At 46.7% G+C, this 22,730-nt stretch overlaps 1 protein-coding gene across 1 annotated transcript in view; it reads left to right on the forward strand.

The window, feature by feature from the left end:
* LOC309564922 (DNA topoisomerase 1-like) overlaps positions 1-7,998 on the forward strand; it is a 95,277-nt gene extending 87,279 nt beyond the window's left edge. The window contains exons 10-12 of the mRNA XM_082269618.1: positions 1,879-1,973; positions 4,530-4,679; positions 7,793-7,998. Coding sequence (XP_082125744.1) covers positions 1,879-1,973; positions 4,530-4,679; positions 7,793-7,895 — 348 coding nt within the window. The 3' untranslated portion in view covers positions 7,896-7,998. The remainder of the gene's footprint in view (positions 1-1,878; positions 1,974-4,529; positions 4,680-7,792) is intronic.
* The last annotated feature ends 14,732 nt before the right edge of the window (positions 7,999-22,730 follow it).

Below are 22,730 nucleotides of genomic sequence, written 5' to 3' on the forward strand. Positions count from 1 at the left end.
TCGGACCTCACAAACCTCTAAACTCACAATGTTGAATTCCGTGGACCACTAGCATAAATTTTACATACCTTATACACACAATTTGCCCCCCTTCCCCTGGGTCACACTGCTGCCTTATACAGACCTATTGGATCAAATCTCCTTATCTAGCCATGTGCTCGAGCTCCATGCTCCCTCCCACAGTCTGTGATCAGTGTGCTGCCATTAGAAGTCCCCTCCTTAACCTCCCACACTCTGCACTACTAGCAGTGCCTCTCTGAGTTCACAAGAGTTGGGACTACAGGGGGAGGCATCCAGGTATCCATGCGCGCTGACAATATTGACAGCGTGCATTGAGAACAAAACTGGAAATACCATTGGGAGGTATACATCCTGCCACAATGTTGATTTGTGGCAGAACCCCTGGGAACCACCAAAACTTTATGGCCCACTGATTGGTGACCGCTGGTACAAACTAATTATTTTTTTTCCTCACTGCCAGAGGATTTTACCCCCAGAAATGATTGGACATAACCTGATGGTTGTTCCTGGAGAGAAGTGGCTTCTTTGCTGTCGTCCTTCACACCAGACCATCCTCCAAAAGTCTTCTTCTCCCCTGTGTGTGCAGACGCACTCACACCTGCCTGCTGCCATTCCTGAGCAAGCTCTTCTCTGGTGGTGCCCCGATCCCACAGCTAAATCAACTGTAGGAGACGGTGCTGGCGCTTGCTGGACTTCCTTGGATGCCCTGAAGCCTTCTTAACCAATGCAGTGGAAATGTGTTTTATGAGATTAAGGTCATTTTCATGGTAAAGAGGGACTTTGCAAATCCAATTCATCTGATCACTCTTTATAACATTTTGGAGTATATGCAAATTGCCATCATAAAAACTGAGGCAGCAGACTTTGAAATTAATATTTGTCATTCTCAAAACGCTTGGCCATGGCTGTATTAGGCTCCGTTCACATGTAGGCTTTTTGGGGCGTTTTTGGGGAGTTTTTCTGCTCTAGGATCAGCTCTCAAAACGCCCAACAAGACCAATCCTATTCATTTCAATGGCCCCTGTTCACATCTGAGCGTTTTGACGCTGTGAGCAAAACGCCCAACGCTCAAAGTACATGAGCTTCTTTTTGGGCAGATTACAGGCGTTTTCCATTGGTCTCTATTCAATCTAAAAACGCCTGCACAAAAAACGCCTGTAAATCGCGGTAAACGCGCGAAAACGATACGCTCAGGTGTGAATGTAGCCATATATAATTGTTTAATAACATTTATATTCTACTTGTGTACTTTAAAGGATATCTAAATCCAAGAACATAAATGTAATATTGCAGTTCACCAATGCTTGGATTTGGTGGCTGCAATAGTCTTCCTTTGCAAGCTAAAAACCTTTTATTAGCAAGAAGAGAAAATACCTCTTGATCTTCTGATGCCAAAAATACAGTAAAAGAAGAAAAACGGAATCTTCCTTACAGGAGAGTTTCTGTAAACTACGACTTACCCTTCCCTCATGTAATGAATTGGAAGACATGTTTGTAGTCCAAATCAGGAGCATAGCCTGGGTGACAACCATGACTTTCTCCATAGACACTGTGAGCGAGCGGAACCACAAAGACGTATATGTTATCGGGTGTGTGTAAAAAAAATAAATACATTTAAAAAAACCAGCAACCAATACATCTAAGAATCCCCATCCCTGGGAAAAGTCAGGCAGGTGCCAATGTTTCTAGTTTATGCTGGTGTAGAACATTATCGCTGCTGCTTCCTTATTTTTATAAAATTGCGTAGGGCTCAAGGTGTAAGTGTATGAGGAACCGGTGTTCCTTAGTTGTAACCAATCAAAATCTTTTTTCATTCATAATTTTACCAACGATGCAATTGATGTTTTTCTCTACCAGATCGATGCCAGGAAGGAACAGATGGCACTGGTCAAGAAGGAGCTGAAAGAAGCCAAAAAGCAAGCGAAGGAAAAAGAAGATGAGAAGCTCAAAAAGTATGTAGAGGAAAAATTATTTTGATCCCACTTCCCCTGTCTTAGGGCTCTACTCTGGGCTCCATGACACCCCCTAGCAGTATATTGGTTTTTATTTTAACTTCTGATGTCTTTTGGCTTGCCATGTGACTCCCTGGGTCCTCTTTCTATTCTGTCTGCACCTGGCAGTCAACTGTTCTGATGATGCAGGAAGTATCGCTGATATGACCTCAACATCGCTCTCTGCATTAATACCCTGGGAGTGTAGGGTGCCATGCCAGGGGTGTGGGGCCATGCCCCTTAGGGTCACTTAACCTGGAAGACTGAGCACAAATAATGAAGAAGTGATTCATTTGTGGTGAAAAAAATACTATTGGGAAGAGCTATGTATTGTTGGCGTGGATTGGAATAGCTGTGGATTAAAGACAAGGATTGGAATGGCTGTGGGTTGGGTTGGAGATGAGGATTGGAATGGCTATGGGTTGGAGAGGAGGATTGGAATGGCTGTGGGTCGGAGAGGAGGATTGGAGTGGCTATGGGTCGGAGAGGAGGATTAGAATGGCTATGGGTTGGAGAGGAGGATTGGAATGGCTATGGGTCGGAGAGGAGGATTGGAATGGCTGTGGGTCGGAGAGGAGGATTGGAATGGCTATGGGTCGGAGAGGAGGATTGGAATGGCTATGGGTCGGAGAGGAGGACTGGAATGGCTATGAGTTGGAGAGGAGGATTGTAAGGGCTATGAGTTGGAGATGAGGATTGGAATGGCTATGGGTTGGAGATGAGGATTGGAATGGCTATGGGTTGGAGATGAGGATTGGAATGGCTATGGGTTGAAAATGAGGATTGGAATGGCTATGGGTTGGAGATGAGGATAAGAATGGCTATGGGATGGGTTGGAGACGAGGATTGGAATGGCTATGGGTTGAAGGCGAGGATTGGAATAGCTATGGGTTGAAGGCGAGAATTGGAATAGCTATGGGTTGAAAGCGAGAATTGGAATAGCTATGGGTTGAAGGCGAGGATTGGAATAGTTTTGGGTTGAAGGCAAGGATTGGAATGGCTAATGGTTGAAGGCTAGGATTGGAATGGCTAATGGTTGAAGGCTAGGATTGGAATGGCTAATGGTTGAAGGCTAGGATTGGAATGGCTAATGGTTGAAGGCTAGGATTGGAATGGCTAATGGTTGAAGGCTAGGATTGGAATGGCTAATGGTTGAAGGCGAGGATTGGAATGGCTAATGGTTAAAGGCGAGGATTGCAATGGCTATGGGGAAGAGCTATGGATTGAAGGCAAGAGATTGGCACAGCTGAGGATTGGAATGGCTATGGGTTGGAGGCGAGGATTGGAATGGCTATGGGCTGGAGGCGAGGATTGGAATGGCTATGGGTTGGAGGCGAGGATTGGAATGGCTATGGGTTGGAGGCAAGGATTGGAATGGCTATGGGTTGGAGGCGAGGATTGGAATGGCTATGGGTTGGAGGCGAGGATTGGAATGGCTATGGGTTGGAGGCGAGGATTGGAATGGCTAATGGTTGGAGGCGAGGATTGGAATGGCTAATGGTTGGAGGCGAGGATTGGAATGGCTAATGGTTGAAGGCGAGGATTGGAATGGCTAATGGTTGAAGGCGAGGATTGGAATGGCTAATGGTTAAAGGCAAGGATTGCAATGGCTATGGGGAAGAGCTATTGATTGAAGGCAAGAGATTGGTACAGCTGAGGATTGAAATGGCTATGGGTTAAGATGAGGATTGGAATGGCTATGGGTTAAGATGAGGATTGGCATGGCTATGGGTTAAGATGAGGATTGGCATGGCTATGGGTTAAAGCTGTGAGATGAAGGCAAGGATTGGCACAGTTGTGAGATGAGAGTGAGGATTGGCAAAGTTGTGGGATGAGGGCGAGGATTGTCAGTTGTGGAATGAGGGCGAAAGATTTTTTTTTTTTCCGTTTTTTTTTTTTTCAGGGGGCAAAGGACAAACTCCTGGAGTTTTGTGTTAACTTTAATCAGCTTCTCATACCTGAATCTGCTTCTGAAACTTGTATCACTTGCTTATAAGCAGCTCCAGGATCCCAATGGCCTACCAAGTTAAGATGCTCTTAATGGTTACTAATGCCGGCTATACACTAGTGGATTTTTTTTTTTTTGTGCACAACACATTCCTCCATGTCTTACAGCATGGATGGACGAAGCTCCCTGGCAGCTGTCAGACAACCCATACATCGGCTGCATTTGATATGCGCGGATGCGGTTTGTCCCACAATTTCCCATTTGGCTACGTCAATTTTTCAAACTGAAGGATGCCTGGCAAGGGAAAGGGGGGGGCGCAGCAATGCCACACACTAAATGATTTCAGGAACCGATTTGAACAGTGTATGGCTCACTTTAGAATCCCTACAGTTTATCCATGTTTTTGTTTTATATGGCGCCAACAGTTTCACAGCGCTGTACAAAGTACATTAAACCATTTACATTAGTCGCTGTCCACAGGCGCCCCAAAATGTCCGCATTTATTGGTCTGTAAAGGTGCCAATGTTCAGTATTTCAACTCAATAAATTCCTCTCCTGCTGATTTCTAGGCTCATGGAAAGTAAGAAGAAGGCTCTTCAGAGAATGGAGGAGCAGATTATGAAACTGGAGGTGCAGGCGACAGACAGAGAGGAGAACAAGCAGATTGCCTTGAGCACCTCCAAGCTAAACTATCTGGATCCCCGAATCAGTGTGGCCTGGTGGGTAAAGGAATACCAGTACTTTTGACCTTTTTCAGTACAGACCTTCCCCCGTCCCCCCTCCCCACCCAGTCTTTGGCGGAAGCATTGCTAAGATTGGGGCACCCTGAGTAGAGTAATGGGAACAGTTGCCCTAACAGTGGGAGGGGCTTAACCAGGTCTGCTGTTAGAAATCAAGGGGCCCCATACAGCCTACCTGACAAAGCCCCCCCCCCAGCTGAAATTGACTGGGGACAGAAGTCTTTCTCTGCAACTTCAGCTGCACAGGTGATTGAATAGGAAGCTTCAGTGACAAACAGGCACAGGAGTGAGTGGTACTGATCACTCACTGTGTTCATTCAGGAAAGGAAGGGGCCAGAAAATTACATATTTACCGGACCCTTCCTCTGCTCTCCATCCTGAGACATCCATCTGTGTGCCTGCCTGCAGCAGTCTGCCAGAGGGAGAAAGAGGAGGAGAAGCTGGCAGCACTGCAAGGGGAGGCAGAAGAGGATCAGTGTCTGCCATAACAGTGCAGCCGGCCCTCCTGCTCAGCAGGTGCCTGAGCCCCCCTTTTGGACTCATAGGGCCCGGGCTCAGTACAGGAGGGCTAAAGAACAAAAATGTTTTAGGCGCTTGTGTCCCGAGGGATGGGTCCCCAATTTGATGGAAGAGGGCAGTCTACATGGGTGGCCAGGACTTCTAGAGTATGCAATGTTGCTGTGCTATCACAAAGGGCAGCTCTGACAGGCAGAAGAAAGGGTCCCGCTGGTGAACAGAAAAGGAAAAACAGGCGCCGCTGAGTGTATCAATAAACTTTATTTGCATGACATTAATGCAGACTCACATGGAGGTGGATGCTTTTCCTCGTAGCTCCCGGATCCCTTCCTAGACAAGACTTTGAGGAAGGAGCTTTGTGCGCATGCTCTGAAACGCGTTACGTCATCACTTGGAAGGCTTGCGGTTCACCGCTGCCTCCGCTTCATCCGGCTCCTCCTATTGGCCTCCCCTGGTGTCGTCATCTCCCGGCCGCTTGTTGGCCTGAGGGCGGAATCGCCACGCATAGGAAGGGATCCGGTGTAACGTTAAAAAAACATACCCCGTGAAGAAACCATACCCTCGTCACTTCCTGTGTGAAACAGCTGAGCAGCGCAGCAGTGCGCATGCTCAGAGCCCCGGAAACGTAACTGAACAGCAAAGAAGATCACAAGTGCGCATGCTCAGAGGGTAGGAAATAATCACGGCACTGTGTGAAATGTTATACTTGCGGCGGTATAATTAAAACAGTTCGGCTGCAACTTCAAACATCTGCTCTCCTATCGCTGTCACTTCCCTGATCTCCCCTAATAAATATATAAGCGGCGGCGGGTGTATGAGATGTAAATGACGCTGATCTCGGCTCCGTGATCCGCTTTTATATTTATTACCTGAGATGAGGGAAGTGAGAGGGGAAGGAGCGGAGATGATTGATGTTGCAGTGGAGCTGTTTTAATGTAACGGCCGCAAGTGTAAGTACCGTGAGAAATCCATACCCTCCGTAGTTGAACCGGAAGTGACGAGGGTATGGTTTTCTCACGGGTATGGTTTTTTCACGGAACACCGAGAGCTATGAGGAAAAGCATCACCTCCATGTGAGTCTGCATTAATGTCATGCAAATAAAGTTTATTGCTACACTCAACGGCGCCTGTTTTTCCTTCTCAGTACAGGAGGGCTGGCTGTACTGCCTTATCAGCGACCCTCGGCCAAACCCCCTTACTACCGCCTTCCCTTCCACTACCTGTGGTGTTGGGGGCCCCCCTGTGTGCCCAGGTCCCCTACAGGACTGGTGGTTCCTCCCTCCCCCCCCCCCCCCTCTATCAGCAGCGGCCCTGCACAGCAGAAGCCAGCCATTGGAAGCAGGCACTCACGCTCGATATCCGGAAGAGCTGGATTGTATGTATGTATATATGTATATGTATATATATATATATATATATATTACACGAGATTCTGCACAGTGCGGCCACCCTGTTGTAGTGAATGTGCTATAGGGCAGTTGGCAAGTCGTTAATGTATCTAAATCTGCTAGTGCACTCTCCTCTCCCAGGCTGACAATGCAGCTGTCTAAAGGTGCTCCTTCATCCAGAGTCAAGGCGCTCTAATACAGGTGGTGTGTTACTGGCCAGATCACCAGGTGAAGAAATGTAATAAAATGCAGCCACCACATCGAATGACTGATAATCTATAATACTGTATATGAGCTTTTTGGTTTATTACCACCTTAACCGGTTGCCGACCGCCGCACGACTGTATACGGCGGCGGTCAGCCCCGGCCAGGCAAAGTGACGTATATATACGTGACTAGCCTGTCACTTGCTTGTGAGCCAATAGCGGGCGAGCGCGCGCCAGCGGAGGCGCGCCCCCGCCCCGGCTCGTTCCCTAGCAAGTCCGTGCGTGTGACTGGCGGACCCGATGTCCGCCGGTCACTTGCGATCGTCCGCCGTGAAGGGAGAAAGGCAGGCGGCTGATGTAAACAAGCCGCCTGTCATTCTCCCCTGTGTAGAAATGGTGATCAGACGGTTCTACTATGTAGGACCGTTGATCACTGTTCCTACACCAGTAGCCATGTCCAATCACAGTTAGAAGCACGCCCTTATACCCTTAACCCCTCCTTCCCCAATAAAATTAACCCCTTCCCTGCCAGTGTCATTTTGCAGTAACAGTGCATTTGTATAGCACTGATTACTGCAGTAATGCCACTGGTAACCCCAAAAGTGTCAAAAATGTCAGTCAAGGGTCCAATCTGTCCGCCACAGTTGCAGTACCGCAAAAAAAATCGCAGATCTTTAAAAAATCGCAGATCGTTAAAAAAGAAAAAAACAACAAAAATGACAATCTTTCCCTTAGTAAACTCAATAACTTTTGCGCAAACCAATCAAAATACGCTTTTTGCGATTTTTTTTTTTTGGGGAAAAAAAGGACGTCAAATTTGTTTAGGTACAGCGTTGCACGACCGCGTAATTGTCCGTTAAAGTCACGCAGTGCCGAATCGCAAAAAAAGCCCTGGTCAGGAAGGGGGTAAAATCTTCTGGGGCTTAAGTGGTTAAGAAGTAATCCTCCTGACTGCCTTTTTTTTTTTTTTTTTCCTCACTAGGTGCAAGAAGTGGAACGTTGGGTTGGAGAAGATCTATAATAAGACGCTGAGGGACAAGTTTGCCTGGGCCATCGATATGGCAGAAAGCGACTTCTTCTTTTAACTCTCCGCATCGTGTTCATAGACGTTCTACTTATTCTGGATTCTCCATTTCAGTATTTATTGATAAGTGACTATGGGGACTTTTATAGTCTCCAGATTTTATCCTCCTTTATCATGTTGTATTTTTTAAAAATTTTCATTAAATTTTTCTTTTTTTTATATAACAAGTCTTTGATTTATGTCTCGGATGCCAAAGCAACCTCCCCCCAATTATCCTATAGAACAGGCCAGGGGTTCTCAACATTTTATGGGACCAGGACCCAAAACCTTCCAAGCTTTAACAGTAAAGAATAAAGTTTCTGCTCACATAATAGTATGGAAATGCCATATATATCAGTTTATATATGCCATAATGCTGGTAGGCTATGGATGGGATTGGATGTCAATGTGGGGGGAAGGTGGTTCTAGAAGGGATTAGGGGACTCTGCGGCAAACTTGGTGGCCATGTAGTGGATGAGGTTTCTGAAGGAACGGAGGTGGATGTAGTCTCTGGTAGGGACTGTGGGTCTCTCCAGGAGGCTGGGGACTTGAGGGGGTTCTATAGGAGACTGCATGGTGCTGCTGGAATGTTCTGAATGAGTTGGTTGTCCCTGTGGGGGGAGGTTGGTTCTGGAGGGGGTTAGGGGACTCTTTAGCACAGTGGTCCTCAACCCTGGCCTACAGGGCCCACTAACAGGCCAGGTTTTCAAGATAACTGAAATACATCCCAGGTGATATCTGCTGCTCAGTGATTGCAGTACTCTAGTCTGCATCTCCCCAAGGTAATACTTAAATTCTGGCCTGTTAGTGGGCCTTGAGGACCTCTACTTTAGCAGACTTGATGGCCATGTAGTGGATGAGGTTTTTGAGGAGATTGGGGGAAACTGAGGTGGAAGATGTGTCTGGAGGTTTCTCAAGGAGGCTGGGCATTTAAAGGGGCACTATAGGAGACTAGAGGGTCTTGCTGGAAGGCTCTGGATTTGTTGGGTGTCACTGTGGGGGGGGAAGGTGGTTCTAGAAGGGATTAGGGGACTCTGTGGTAGACTTGATGGCCATGTAGTGGATGAGGTTTCTGAAGGAACGGAGGTGGATGTTGTCTCTGGTAGGGACTGTGGGTCTCTCCAGGAGGCTGGGGACTTGAGGGGGTACTATGGGAGACTGCATGGTGCTGCTGGAATGTTTTGGATGGGTTTGGTGTCACTGTGGGTAGAGGTTGGTTTTGGAGGGGGTTAGGGGACTCTTTAGCAGACATGATGGCCATGTATTGGATAAGGTTTCTAGAGGAGGCTGAGGGAAATTGAGGTTGATGTGTCTGGAGGTCTCTCCAGGAAGCTGGGGATTTGAGGGGGTACTATGGGAGACTAGAATAGAATGTTCTGGCTTGGTTGGGTGTTACTGTGAAGAGGGGTGGCTCTGGAGGGGGGTTAGGGGACTCTGTGGCAGACTTGGTGGCCATGTAGTAGATGAGGTTTCTGAAGGAATGGAGGTGGATGTAGTCTCTGGTAGGGACTGTGGGTCTCTCCAGGAGGCTGGGGACTTGAGGGGGTACTATGGGAGACTGCATGGTGCTGCTGGAATGTTCTGAATGGGTTGGGCGTCACTGTGAGGGGAGGTTGGTTCCTCAGGGGGTTAGGGGACTCTTTAGCAGACTTGATGGCCATGTAGTGGATGAGGTTTCTAGAGGAGGTTGGGGGAAACTGAGGTGGAAGATGTGTCTGGAGGTTTCTCAAGGAGGCTGGGCATTTAAAGGGGCACTATAGGAGACTAGAGGGTCTTGCTGGAAGGCTCTGGATTTGTTGGGTGTCACTGTGGGGGGGAAGGTGGTTCTAGAAGGGATTAGGGGACTCTGTGGCAGACTTGATGGCCATGTAGTGGATGAGGTTTCTGAAGGAACGGAGGTGGATGTTGTCTCTGGTAGGGACTGTGGGTCTCTCCTGGAGGCTGGGGACTTGAGGGGGTACTATGGGAGACTGCATGGTGCTGCTGGAATGTTCTGGATGGGTTGGGTGTCACTGTGTGGGGAGGTTGGTTCTGGAGGGGGTTAGGGGACTCTTTAGCAGATGTGATGGCCATATATTGGATGAGGTTTCTAGAGGAGGATGAGGAAAATTGAGGTGGATGATGGGTCTGGAGGTCTCTCCAGGAAGCTGGGGATTTGAGGGGGTACTATGGGAGACTAGAATAGAATGTTCTGGATTGGTTGGGTCTTACTGTGAAGAGGGGTGGCTCTGGAGGGGGGTTAGGGGACTCTGCGGCAGACTTGGCCATGTAGTGGATAAAGTTTCTGAAGGAACGGAGGTGGATGTAGTCTCTGGTAGGGACTGAGGGTCTCTCCAGGAGGCTGGGGACTTGAGGGGGTACTATGGGAGACTGCATGGTGCTGCTGGAATGTTCTGGATGGGTTGGGTGTCACTGTGGGTCAAGGCTGGTTCTGGTCTGGAGGGGGTTATGGGGGACAGTAACTCTCAACACTTTTTAGCAACAGAACACACAGCTCTCATATGGGTGTACTCTTAAGTAGGCCCGTGTGAGCAAGGCTTGTGACATCCATGGCCAAACATGAACTGGAAACGGGAAAATTGTACCTTTTTTTTTTATGAACTGGAAATGGGGAAATTGTACCTTTTTTGAAGCGGAGGCATAACTAGAACCTGCAGAGCAAGAAACCACGAAGAGCCCCCTTGGCTGGGACCCTTCTGGTGACGGAACGCCAGGGCCCTGTCACAAGTGTGACCTTTACAACCCTGGTAGTTCTGCCACTGGTGTCACTCATGTTTGTTTGTTTTTTTGTTTTTTTTTTTCTTTCATTGAATTAACTTTTTTTTTCGATTTTTATTTTATTTTTTTATAATTTTATTTTTTTATAATTTTATTTTTTTATAATTTTATTTTTTTATAATTTTATTTTTTTACATTTTTATATTTTATTTTTTTTACAATTTTTATTTTATTTTTTTTTTACAATTTTTTTAAGAGCCCTGTTTGGGGCTTTAGTGAAATATCAGGGGCCCTTCAAGAAGGGCCCTTCAAGACAGTAGAGACGAGAAGGCCCAAGCCAGGGTTTAGTCCGAAAAGGGGACCCGTCAGATTAGGTAACGGAAGTGACGTTACTGCGCATGCGCAGGTTTGCTAATCTGACAGAACACCGGCAGTCTTAAGGCGCCGGCGGACATCTTACTACACCCAGCTACATCTTGAATTTCAGTAATTTAATGAACAGTGAGCGTAAATAAATCAATACAGTATAGTGAATCTGTCATGCTGTTTTCATGTTACATTTTAAAGGATTAGCGCTGAGCAGTGCAGGGTGTACCAAGATGGCTTCCACCACCTTCCTACCGCTGGCGTCCAGCTTCTTTCAAAATGTAACATTCAAAACGGCATCATGGATGTCAATATACAGTACTATATTTATATCCGCTCAGTTTGTTGTTAAAAAGACTGTGAAATTCAAGACGTAGCTGGGTGTAGTAAGATGTCCGCTGCCGCCTTCTGACTGCAAGTGTTCTGTCAGATTAGGAAACCTGCTACGCATGCGCAGTAAGTATTCAGGTGACGGAATGTCACTTCCGTCACCTGATCTGATGTCGGCTGATATCTAATGAGGTGTCCACATCTGACAGGCAATGACATGGACACCTAAAGAAGGGCCCTTCCAGGAAATAAACCAAAGACCAGGCCTGAGTCAGCTGATATCTAATAGGAGGTGTCCACATCTGACAGGCAATGACATGGACACCTAAAGAAGGGCCCTTCCAGGAAATAAACCAAAGACCAGGCCTGAGGCGGCTGATAGCTAATATGAGGTGTCCACATCTGACAGGCAGTGACATCGACACCTAAAGAAGAGCCCTTCCAGGAAATAAACCAAAGACCAGGCCTGAGGCGGCTGATATCTAATAGGTGGTGTCCACATCTGACAGGCAATGACATGGACACCTAAAGGAGGGCCATTTCCAGGAAATAAAGCGAAGACCAGGCCTGAGGTGGCTGATATCTAATAGGAGGTGTCCACATCTGACAGGCAGTGATATGGACACCTAAAGGAGGGCCATTTCCAGGAAATAAAGCGAAGACCAGGCCTGAGGTGGCTGATATCTAATAGGAGGTGTCCACATCTGACAGGCAGTGATATGGACACCTGAAGGGCCCTTCCAGGAAATAAACTGAAGACCAGGCCTGAGGTGGCTGATATCTAATAGGAGGTGTCCACATCTGACAGGCAGTGATATGGACACCTGAAGGGCCCTTCCAGGAAATAAACCAAAGACCAGGCCTGAGGCGGCTGATATCTAATAGGAGGTGTCCACATCTGACAGGCAATGACATGGACACCTAAAGGAGGGCCATTTCCAGGAAATAAAGCGAAGACCAGGCCTGAGGTGGCTGATATCTAATAGGAGGTGTCCACATCTGACAGGCAGTGATATGGACACCTGAAGGGCCCTTCCAGGAAATAAACTGAAGACCAGGCCTGAGGTGGCTGATATCTAATAGGAGGTGTCCACATCTGACAGGCAATGACAACGACACCTAAAGGAGGGCCATTTCCAGGAAATAAAGCGAAGACCAGGCCTGAGGCGGCTGATATCTAATGAGGTGTCCACATCTGACAGGCAGTGACATGGACACCTAAAGAAGGGTCCTTTCCAGGAAATAAACAGGAGACCAGGCCTGAGGCGGCTGATATCTAATGAGGTGTTCACATCTGACAGGCAATGACATGGACACCTAAAGAAGGGCCCTTCCAGGAAATAAACATTAACACTAACGAGTCACATGACACCGGGGAGGGAAAATGACTGATTGGGCCCAATTTGGAGATTGTCACTTAGGGGTGTACTCACTTTTGTTGCCAGCGGTTTAGACATTAATGGCTGTGTGTTGAGTTATTTTGAGGGGACAGTAAATTTACACTGTTATACAAGCTGTACACTCACTACTTTACATTGTAGCAAAGTGTCATTTCTTTGGTGTTGTCACATGGGAGGGGTGTACTTACTTCTGTCAGATACTGTATACACTCCACCCTATATACATATCTCCCCCATATACAGTATATACCCCGTTATACACACTGTACACCTCACACTATACATATATACACACACACTGACCTGTCAGCTCCTCTCCGCCTCTGATTGGTCGCCGCTGTCATGTGATCTCACCGGACAACGTGTCTCTATGTGATAAATATACTCATAGAAGCTATGTTGCTGTAACAATCATGAAAATTAAATAGAACACAATGAACATCAATAATTGATCATTTCCATATTTGATACATTGAAAAGTATCCCAAAAAAGGTGGGTTTAAATAAAACAATCGTGCAAAAAAATAAATGTAATAGTATCACATTAAATAAGTGTCCAATCTCAAAGTGTGCGAGTCCAAAATCAAATATTCCTGTGTGCTAAGTGTGTCCCAATCACCAGTGCCTGGAGGTTTCCTGATAGCGGACAGGGGATTTATTTTTTTTTTTTTATGCACTGAGGTGGCACTAATTAGGAGCACGTGTAACGGAAAGCCAGATGTAAACTTAGAGCAACTGAACCCTCATCCCAATAACAATTAGCAAAATGGGAAGAAAAACCCCCCTCTGTGGGACTTGAAGGGGCTCAATAGAGTCAACACGCATATGGAAAAATATATAAACTGTTTTATTGTACGAAACAATCAGAACACAAAAAAGCATGGCGGTTGTGTAATGAAAAGCAATACAGTACATAATCCAGAAGGATAACCTAAAGAGGCCCAACCCCCAGGGATGGTGGGGTATGGGAGGCTGCCATGCTTTTACCATGTTTTTTTTATATTGTGTTTGTGTTATAGATGTAAAAATCATAACACAATATAGAAACATGGTAAAAGCATGGCAGCCTCCGATACCCCACCATCCCTGGGGGTTGGGCCTCTTTAGGTTATCCTTCTGGATTATGTACTGTATTGCTTTTCATTACACAACCGCCATGCTTTTTTCTATATGCACAATAAAAAGTTATTTTTCCATATGATTTTGTGTAATTTTTTTTTTAAATATAATTGTATATTTATCCATGTGTTGACTCTGTTGGAGCCCCTTGGAGAAATGGGGAAGAAACCCTCTGTGGAACTTTAATTGGGAGCACTGGCAGTCAGTGTGGGGCTGATGTCCCCTCTACAGAAGCTGGTAATCTCTGCTTATTTTTTATCCTTGTACTATCAGTGTGAGGGGGAGGAGCTAATTTGCGTCGGTTTACATCATGTGATCATCTAATCATTGGCTGACGGCTGTGGTGATAAAGTGTACCGCAGGGGGTGTGCAGGGCAGCACTTCTATGTGCACCCTCCCAGCAATTTAGGCCTGCACTCTTTTGGCTATAGCACAGGCACCAAGAGGTTAAATACTTATTTAAAAGGAAAGAAAAAAAAGTTGAGCCTGCAAAGTATTGAACCTGTGATTGGCAGATTGTGGGCGCCATGCAGGGCTTCTGCAGGTTCTGTGTAAGCAGTCTGAGGTTTCCTGCCAGCAAAATTGCCTGCATGAGCAAACTACCCAGAGGACCCCACAGAGCCCTGATAGTTCATTGAGAACACCAACGGCTTCAAAGCACAGAACTCTGTGAATCTTCAAACTCCACTGGGGGGGGATTGATGACATGTACAACTGACTTGGGTCATATTGTCAGGCTGCAGCTTTTTGTTTTCTGTAAAATACAATATGGCCACCTGGAGGCGCTCTGTACAGCTGGTATACAGAACCCCCCCCCCAGAAATGTGATTGGCTGACTTTTGTTTGAACCAGAAGTCTGCAATTAGATGAGCATCAGATTTTAGGCATCCCCCCGCAACACACTTTTGGTGACTACCAAAGGGAAATCATTTCTAAATGATGCTGTCACTGCCACTTGCCTCATTGGAGCCCTGCAGGTGCTGCAGCTGAGTAGTTCTGAAACGATTCACATTCCATATGGACAGAACTCTTTATTTTTTAACAAGGTAGGAATCTGTTTGGTAAAATCTTTGTACTGTAGAGAGCTACCAGAAAGGGGGCGGGGGGGGGGGGGGTAAAGTGGAGTTACTGTTAAAATTGTCAGTGAGACCCCCTCCCCCTGCTGTCACAACAGGGGATCTGGGTTCACTAAGAATGGGGGGGGGGGGGAGAGTCTTAACAATGCAGATCCCTAGAACATCCTTTGTCAGTTTCCTCTGAATAAAGTGACTTTGTAAATTGTTGCAGTTTCTCTAAGATTTTTCTTCCCTCCTAGACGGGACCCAGCCGCAATCAAATGGGGAGATTCCGGTGCCGACTACGTGGTGGAATCTACCGGTGTGTTCACAACCATTGACAAGGCTTCTGTAAGTAACTTGGAAGCGTCCGTCCATTCTACACTGAGAATCTGCAATTTACACAATGCTTGGGGCTTAACTTCAGAATGTGTGGAAGTGGGGGGTGAACTTTACCCACAGCTCGCCTGGGAAGTGTCAGTAAGTGGTTCCCCCAGCACCGTGCTTTTGGGACCTCCCAGGATATGTTCAGACTGTTGTAGTTGCCTTGTAGGACTGATTTTAAACTTACAATTTTTTTTTTTTCTCCCCCTCTTCAGGCTCACTTGAAGGGAGGTGCCAAGCGGGTTATCATCTCTGCTCCTTCCGCCAATGCCCCCATGTACGTCGTTGGTGTCAACCATGAAACCTATGACAAGTCAAACAAAATATAAATACTTTCATACGAAAGTTCTTCAGACTAAAATTCTCACCTGATTTTGTTTGTACGAGCCTTAAGGGACAGGAGCCGGGCCTATAGGGGAGTTTTTTGGCTCAGGCGGCGCCCCCTTTAGTTTCACAGCGGCATGTTGCTTGTGGTCTGTGCGGTATTGCCGCCTGCACCCACCACCCCCCATATACAGGAACGATGTACAATACCCCCCCCCAGTGATACTATTTCTCTTTCTCTTTATCTTTAGTTGCTCACATAACACATATATGGCTGTGTTCTATTGGGTTGAGGTCAGGACTCTGTGCAGGTCAGTCAAGTTGCTCCACCCCAAACTCGCTCATCCATGTCTTTATGGACCTTGCTTTGTGCATTGGTGTGCAGTCATGTTGGAACAGGGAGGGGCCATCCCCAAACTCCTCCCACAAAGTTGGAAGCATGAAATTGTCCAAAATGTCTTGGTATGCTGACGCCTTAAGAACTCCCTTCACTGGAACTAAGGGGCCAACCCCAACCCCTGAAAAACAACCCCACACCATAATCCCCCCTCCACCAAATGATTTGGACCAGTGCACAAAGCAAGGTCCATAAAGACACGGATGAGCGAGTTTGGGATGGAGGAACTTGACTGGCCTGCACAGAGTCCTGACCTCAACCCGATAGAACAGTGGTCCTCAACTCCGGTCCTCAGTGCCCACTAACAGGCCAGATTTTAAGTATTACCTTGGGGAGATGCAGACTAGAATACTGCAATCACTGAGCAGCAAATTATATCACCTGGGATGTATTTCAGTTCTCTTGCAAATCTGGCCTGTTAGTGGGCCCTGTGGGCCAGGGTTGAGGACCACTGCGATAGAACACCTTTGGGATAAATTAGAGCGTAGTCTGTGAGCCAGACCTTCTCATCCAACATCAGTGCCTGACCTCACAAATGCACTTCTGGAAGAATGGTGAAACATTCCCATAGACACTCCTAAACCTTGTGGACGGCCTTCCCAGAAGAGTTGAAGCTGTTATAGCTGCAAAGGGTGGACCAACTCAATATTGAACCCTACGGACTAAGACTGGGATGTCATTAAAGTTTGTGTGTAAAGGCAGGCGTCCCAATACTTTTGGTAATATAATGTATATGAATATTGATCGATCCTGATGTACTGACTGACAATCTCATTTCTTGAACCCAGAAAATGCCTGGACGGTACAAATGCCCCCCAAGTGACCCCTTTTTGGAAACTAAACGGGCCGAGTAAGAGACGTGGTGAGGTTTTGTTTTTTTTAAGTTTTCATTTTGTCACAATTTTTTTGGAAAATTAAGAAATCAAAAAATAAATAGTTTTGCTATTTCTTACTTTTTTTTTTTAACTACATACTGTCACCAGTGCAGTACAGCGTCGTCATGTAACTGGTGTGGTGGTGACCAGGGACACTGACTGGTGACAGTACGCAAAATAAGTTATAACTTTTTTTTTACATTTTAATTGCATTTTTTCATTGCCATTGTAGTCCATGAGTGGGACTGGCCTCTCCTTGAGAGGAGTCCTTATAGGTCGGTCCGTTTCTATTTTGTATGACCGAGGAACTGAGCCGTGTATTTACCACCTTTTTTATAGGTTTTCTTTTTTCCTTTTTTTTCTTTCTTTATTGTTTTTGATACATAAAATGCATCTAATTATATAACAGCAGTACTTATGTGTTTGATGTTGAATTATTATGCCTTGATGGATTATTGTGTGTGTATGTGTGTGTATATATATATTTTTATATATATATAAGCTTCTTTTTCTCAGAAAATGGGTACAGGAACTTAACCACGGCCCCCTGAACCCCCCTCCCCTTCACACACACTCCAAACCGCATCAAATAGTGGGCGTGGTCAACTCAGTGTGAGGGTTTTAAAGAGGCATTGAATACCAGGAGTGCATTACGTACAGAGTGTACTCCTGGTATTTAGGGGAGTTTACAAACAGAGCGCAGAGTTCAGGGGTGCGTTACGTACCTAGTGCAAAGTTCGGGGGTGCGTTACGTACCTAGTGCAAAGTTTGGGGGTGCGTCACGTACATAGTGCAGAGTTCAGGGGGGCGTTGCATACATTGTGCAAAGTTCGGGGGTGCTTTACATACATAGTGCAGAGTTTAGGGGTGTGTTGCATACATAGTGCAAAGTTCGGGGGTGCGTTGCGTACATAGTGCAAAGTTCGGGGGTGCGTTACGTACATAGTGCAAAGTTGGGGGGTGCGTTACGTACATAGTGCAAAGTTCCGGGGTGCTTCACATACATAGTGCAGAGTTCAGGGGGGCGTTGCATGCATACATTGTGCAAAGTTCGGGGGTGCTTTACATACATAGTGCAGAGTTTAGGGGTGTGTTGCATACATAGTGCAAAGTTCGGGGGTGCGTTACGTACATAGTGCAAAGTTCGGGGGTGCGTTACGTACATAGTGCAAAGTTGGGGGGTGCGTTACGTACATAGTGCAAAGTTCGGGGGTGCTTCACATACATAGTGCAGAGTTCAGGGGGGCGTTGCATACATTGTGCAAAGTTCGGGGGTGCTTTACATACATAGTGCAGAGTTTAGGGGTGTGTTGCATACATAGTGCAAAGTTCGGGGGTGCGTTACGTACATAGTGCAAAGTTCGGGGGTGCGTTACGTACATAGTGCAAAGTTGGGGGGTGCGTTACGTACATAGTGCAAAGTTCGGGGGTGCTTCACATACATAGTGCAGAGTCCAGGGGGACGTTGCATGCATACATTGTGCAAAGTTCGGGGGTGCTTTACATACATAGTGCAGAGTTTAGGGGTGTGTTGCATACATAGTGCAAAGTTCGGGGGTGCGTTACGTACATAGTGCAAAGTTCGGGGGTGCGTTACGTACATAGTGCAAAGTTGGGGGGTGCGTTACGTACATAGTGCAAAGTTCGGGGGTGCTTCACATACATAGTGCAGAGTTCAGGGGGGCGTTGCATGCATACATTGTGCAAAGTTCGGGGGTGCTTTACATACATAGTGCAGAGTTTAGGGGTGTGTTGCATACATAGTGCAAAGTTCGGGGGTGCTTCACATACATAGTGCAGAGTTTAGGGGTGCGTTGCATACATAGTGCAAAGTTCGGGGGTGCTTTACATACATAGTTCAGGGGTGCGCTGCATACAGAGTACAGAGTTTAGCCTTCTTCCACAGCTGCTTACCTCTGCATTCCCCCCATAAGTGGGAATTTTTGACCAAAGTGGATTTAATAAAACTTTTATATTTTTTTTATAATCATTGCTTTGTAAGTTTTTGCGGTACCATGAAAGTCCTTAATGCCTCAACCTAACTTTTCCAATTATTACTGACTTCCAGGATGTAAGTACAATTATACTATATTCTAATATATATATATATATATATATATAGCACGTACTATTACATTTTTGTCTTTTTTGGGTTTTTTTTTTTACGATTTTTTTAACACACTGTGACCAGAGCAATATAGTGTTACCATAGTAACATTGTACTACTCTGGGGAAGTGATCAGGATTTTTTTTTTCTTTTCACACATTAAGCTTGCTTATAGCAGTGTATTACATTGCTATAAGCAAGAATTTTAAAAGAAACTGAATCATTCAGTCTGTTTTGTGATTAGCTGTGATTGGTCAAAGCTATTCACATGGTACGGATGGGCTGTGATTGGCCCTGTCTGTACCATGTGATCAAACTGACCAATCACAGCTAGCTTCACAATGAATGGCATGAAAGGAAGCCATCCATTGTGTACAACGGTCATGTGATCTACTCTGATTGGTCACAGCAGTCAGCGAGCCAGTGTCCCAGGGATCGGTGATCGCTGGCCCTGTCTGTACCATGTGATCAAACTGACCAATCACAGCTAGCTTCACAATTGTACACAATGGATGGCATGAAAGGAAGCCATCCATTGTGTACAACGCTCATGTGATCTGCTCTGGTTGGTCATGGCAGTCAGCGAGCCAGTGCACTGATCAGTCATCAGCTGGGTCCCGTGCATCGGTGATCGCTTCTTCCTGATAGGACGTTGTATGACATCCAGTCAGGATTAGAGAGCCACCGCCATTTGTCTATAGGCCGGGCGGAAAGTGGTTAACAAATACAACACAGAAAAAAGAAACTTCATACAAGGATAATTAGGGTACAACCAGTTTTTTTAATTGAAGGTAAACCTGTAGAAGGAGGTCACGGTTATCCTCTGACTCCTAAACTTTTCAATGATCCAGAGGAAGGCGAAAAATCCCCTTGGTCAGATAGTCTCAAAGGGAAAAAAATTCCTTCCTGACCCCCTAAGGCGATCGGATAGTCCCTGGATCATCAGTCTAGGGTGCCCTTTCTCTTCCCATGTGTCCTGGGGGCCCCTTTCCATTGGTCCTGGGGTGCCCTTTCCATCGTTCCTGGGGTGCCCGCGTCCATCGTTCCTGGGGGGCTCTTTCCATCGTTCCTGGGGGGCTCTTTCCATCGTTCCTGGGGGGGCCCTTTCCATCGGTCCTGGGGGGGCCCTTTCCATCGGTCCTGGGGGGGCCCTTTCCATCGGTCCTGGGGGGGCCCTTTCCATCGGTCCTGGGGGGGCCCTTTCCATCGGTCCTGGGGGGGCCCTTTCCATCGGTTCTGGGGGGGCCCTTTCCATCGGTCCTGGGGGGGCCCTTCCCACCAGTCTCGGGTCTCTTCCCACCGATCTCGAGTGGCATGGAGCGGCCAGCAAGTGGCTGTGTCTGCAGAGTGGTCCCGGGATGTAGTTGGGCTTCAGCGGGAGAGCTGTCAAAAATTGGTGGCGCGCAAGCTGCATTCTCGCCGGTGCGCAGGTTTTGGCAAAGACTCAGGGATCCCCAACGTACTGACATCATCCTCTGGAATCCCCAAGCCTTTGCTGAAAGCCTCCAAAACTCTCCAAAGAAATACCTGCGCATATTTTTGCAGGCTGTGTCTGCAGATCATTCCCGGGATGTAGTTGGGCTTGAGTGGGAGAGCGGTCACAAAGTGATGGAGCACAAGCCGCATCCTGTGGCTGCGTGGGTTTCGGAGGCTTTTAGTAAGGGCTTGGGGATTCCCGAGCATGATGTCACCATGCCCCCCAACGTGGTGACGTCATCATTGGGAATCCCCCAGCCATTGCTGAAAGCCTCTGAAAGCTGCGCAGCCGTGGGATGCGGCTTGTGTTCCACCACTTTGTGACCGCTCTCCCGCTCAAGCCCAACTACATCCTGGGACCGATCTGCAGATACAGCCTGCAAAACTATGCGCATGTATTATTTCTTGCAGACAGGTGAGCGCATCCTTTAATGGCCCTGGAAATGAGACCATTGGCTACGGATTCAGACTTTCGCTGATGTAGGAAAAGTCTTTGAAGTTCTCCTGATCCTTCTCCTCTATCGGTATCTCCTTGCTGTTGCCGGTCAATATTTCTGCTATTTTCATTCTTCCATGGATCGGTTCCTGGGGAATCTGTAACAAGAAAATTACAATAATCAGTGTTTCTGATGGATACAACGCTAACAAAGCTTGGTGAACCCGGCCCCTAATGTGCAGTTTATTCCCCCTAGGCTCCATTCACACTTGTGCAACTTGTCATGCGTCTTTGGGCACTATAGTCACATGACAAGTCACACCTCATGTTTTTCAATGACAGCCAGTCAAATATGTGTGACCTAAAGTCACAGCGACTTTAACCAATTCAATACCGGGCACTTTCACCCCCTTCCTGCCCAGGCCAATTTTCAGCACTGTCACACTTTGAATGACAATTGCGCCGTCATGCAATGCTGTATGAAAATTTTATCATCTTTTTTACACAAATAGAACTTTCTTTTGGTGGTATTTATTCACAGCTAGGTTTTTTATTTTTACTTTAACCACTTGCCGACCGCCGCCCGACTATATACGGCGGCGGTCATCCCCTTCCAGGCAAAGTGACGTACCGGTACATCACTAGCCAGGGAGCGAATTATGGGCGAGCGTGCGCCGCCGGAGGCGCGCTCCCGCCCCCGCTCGTACCAGAGGAAGCCCGCGCGTGTGACCGGCGGACTCGATGTCTGCCGGTCACTCGCGATTGTCGGGCAGAGAGGGAGAAAGGCAGGAGGCTAATGTAAACAAAGCCGCCTGTCATTCTCCCCTGTGTAAAAGCACAGATCACTCGGTCCTGCTATGAAGGACCGTTGATCTGTGCTGTTACATCACTAGCCACATCCAATGACAGTTAGAAGCACGCCCCTAGGGACACACTTAACCCCTCCCTCTCCAATAAAGTTAACCCCTTCCCTCCCAGTGTCATTTTTACAGTAACAGTGCATATGTATAGCACTGATTACTGTAGTAATGTCACTGGTAACCCCAAAAGTGTCAAAAATGTCAGTCAAGGGTCCGATCTGTCCGCCGCAATGTCGCAGTCCTGCAAAAAAAAATCGCAGATCGCCGCCATTACTCGTTAAAAAAAAAAAACAACAAAAATGACAAAAATCTTTCCCTTAGTAAATGCAATAACTTTTGCGCAAACCAATCAAAATACGCTTATTGTGATTTTTTTTTTTTACCAAACATATGTAGCATAAAACAAATTGGCCAAAAATTTTAAAAAATTTAGATTTTTACATTTTTTTGGGGGGGAATTTCATATAAAAAAATGTGAAAAATATTATTTTTGCAAAATTGACGCTCTTTTTTTGTTTATAGCGCATGATCAAAAAAAATCACACAGGTGATCAAATACCACCAAAAGAAAGCTCTGTTTGTGGGGAAAAAAGGACATCAAATTCGTTTGGGTACAGCGTCGCACGACCGCGCAATTGTCCGTTAAAGTCACGCAGTGCTGAATCGCAAAATACCCTCTGGTCAGGAAGGGGGTAAAATCTTCCGGGGCTTAAGTGGTTAAAAAAAAAAAAAAATTTGATAGGTGGCACTGATATGCAGCACTGGTGGGCAGCACTGATGGGCACTGGTGGGCAGCACTGATGGGCACTGGTGGGCAGCACTGATGGGCACTGGTGGGCAGCACTGATGGGCACTGGTGGGCAGCACTGATGGGCACTGGTGGGCAGCACTGATGGGTGGCACTAGTGGACACTGGTGGGCAGAACTGATGGGCAACAAAGATGAGCGTGCACTGACTGGCATCACTAATGGGCACTGATTGGGGTCACTAGCACTGATTGGGGTAACTG

The sequence above is a fragment of the Pelophylax lessonae genome (genome assembly GCF_965119305.1).
Source record: "Pelophylax lessonae genome assembly, chromosome: 10".
In the NCBI taxonomy this organism is placed as follows: domain Eukaryota; kingdom Metazoa; phylum Chordata; class Amphibia; order Anura; family Ranidae; genus Pelophylax; species Pelophylax lessonae.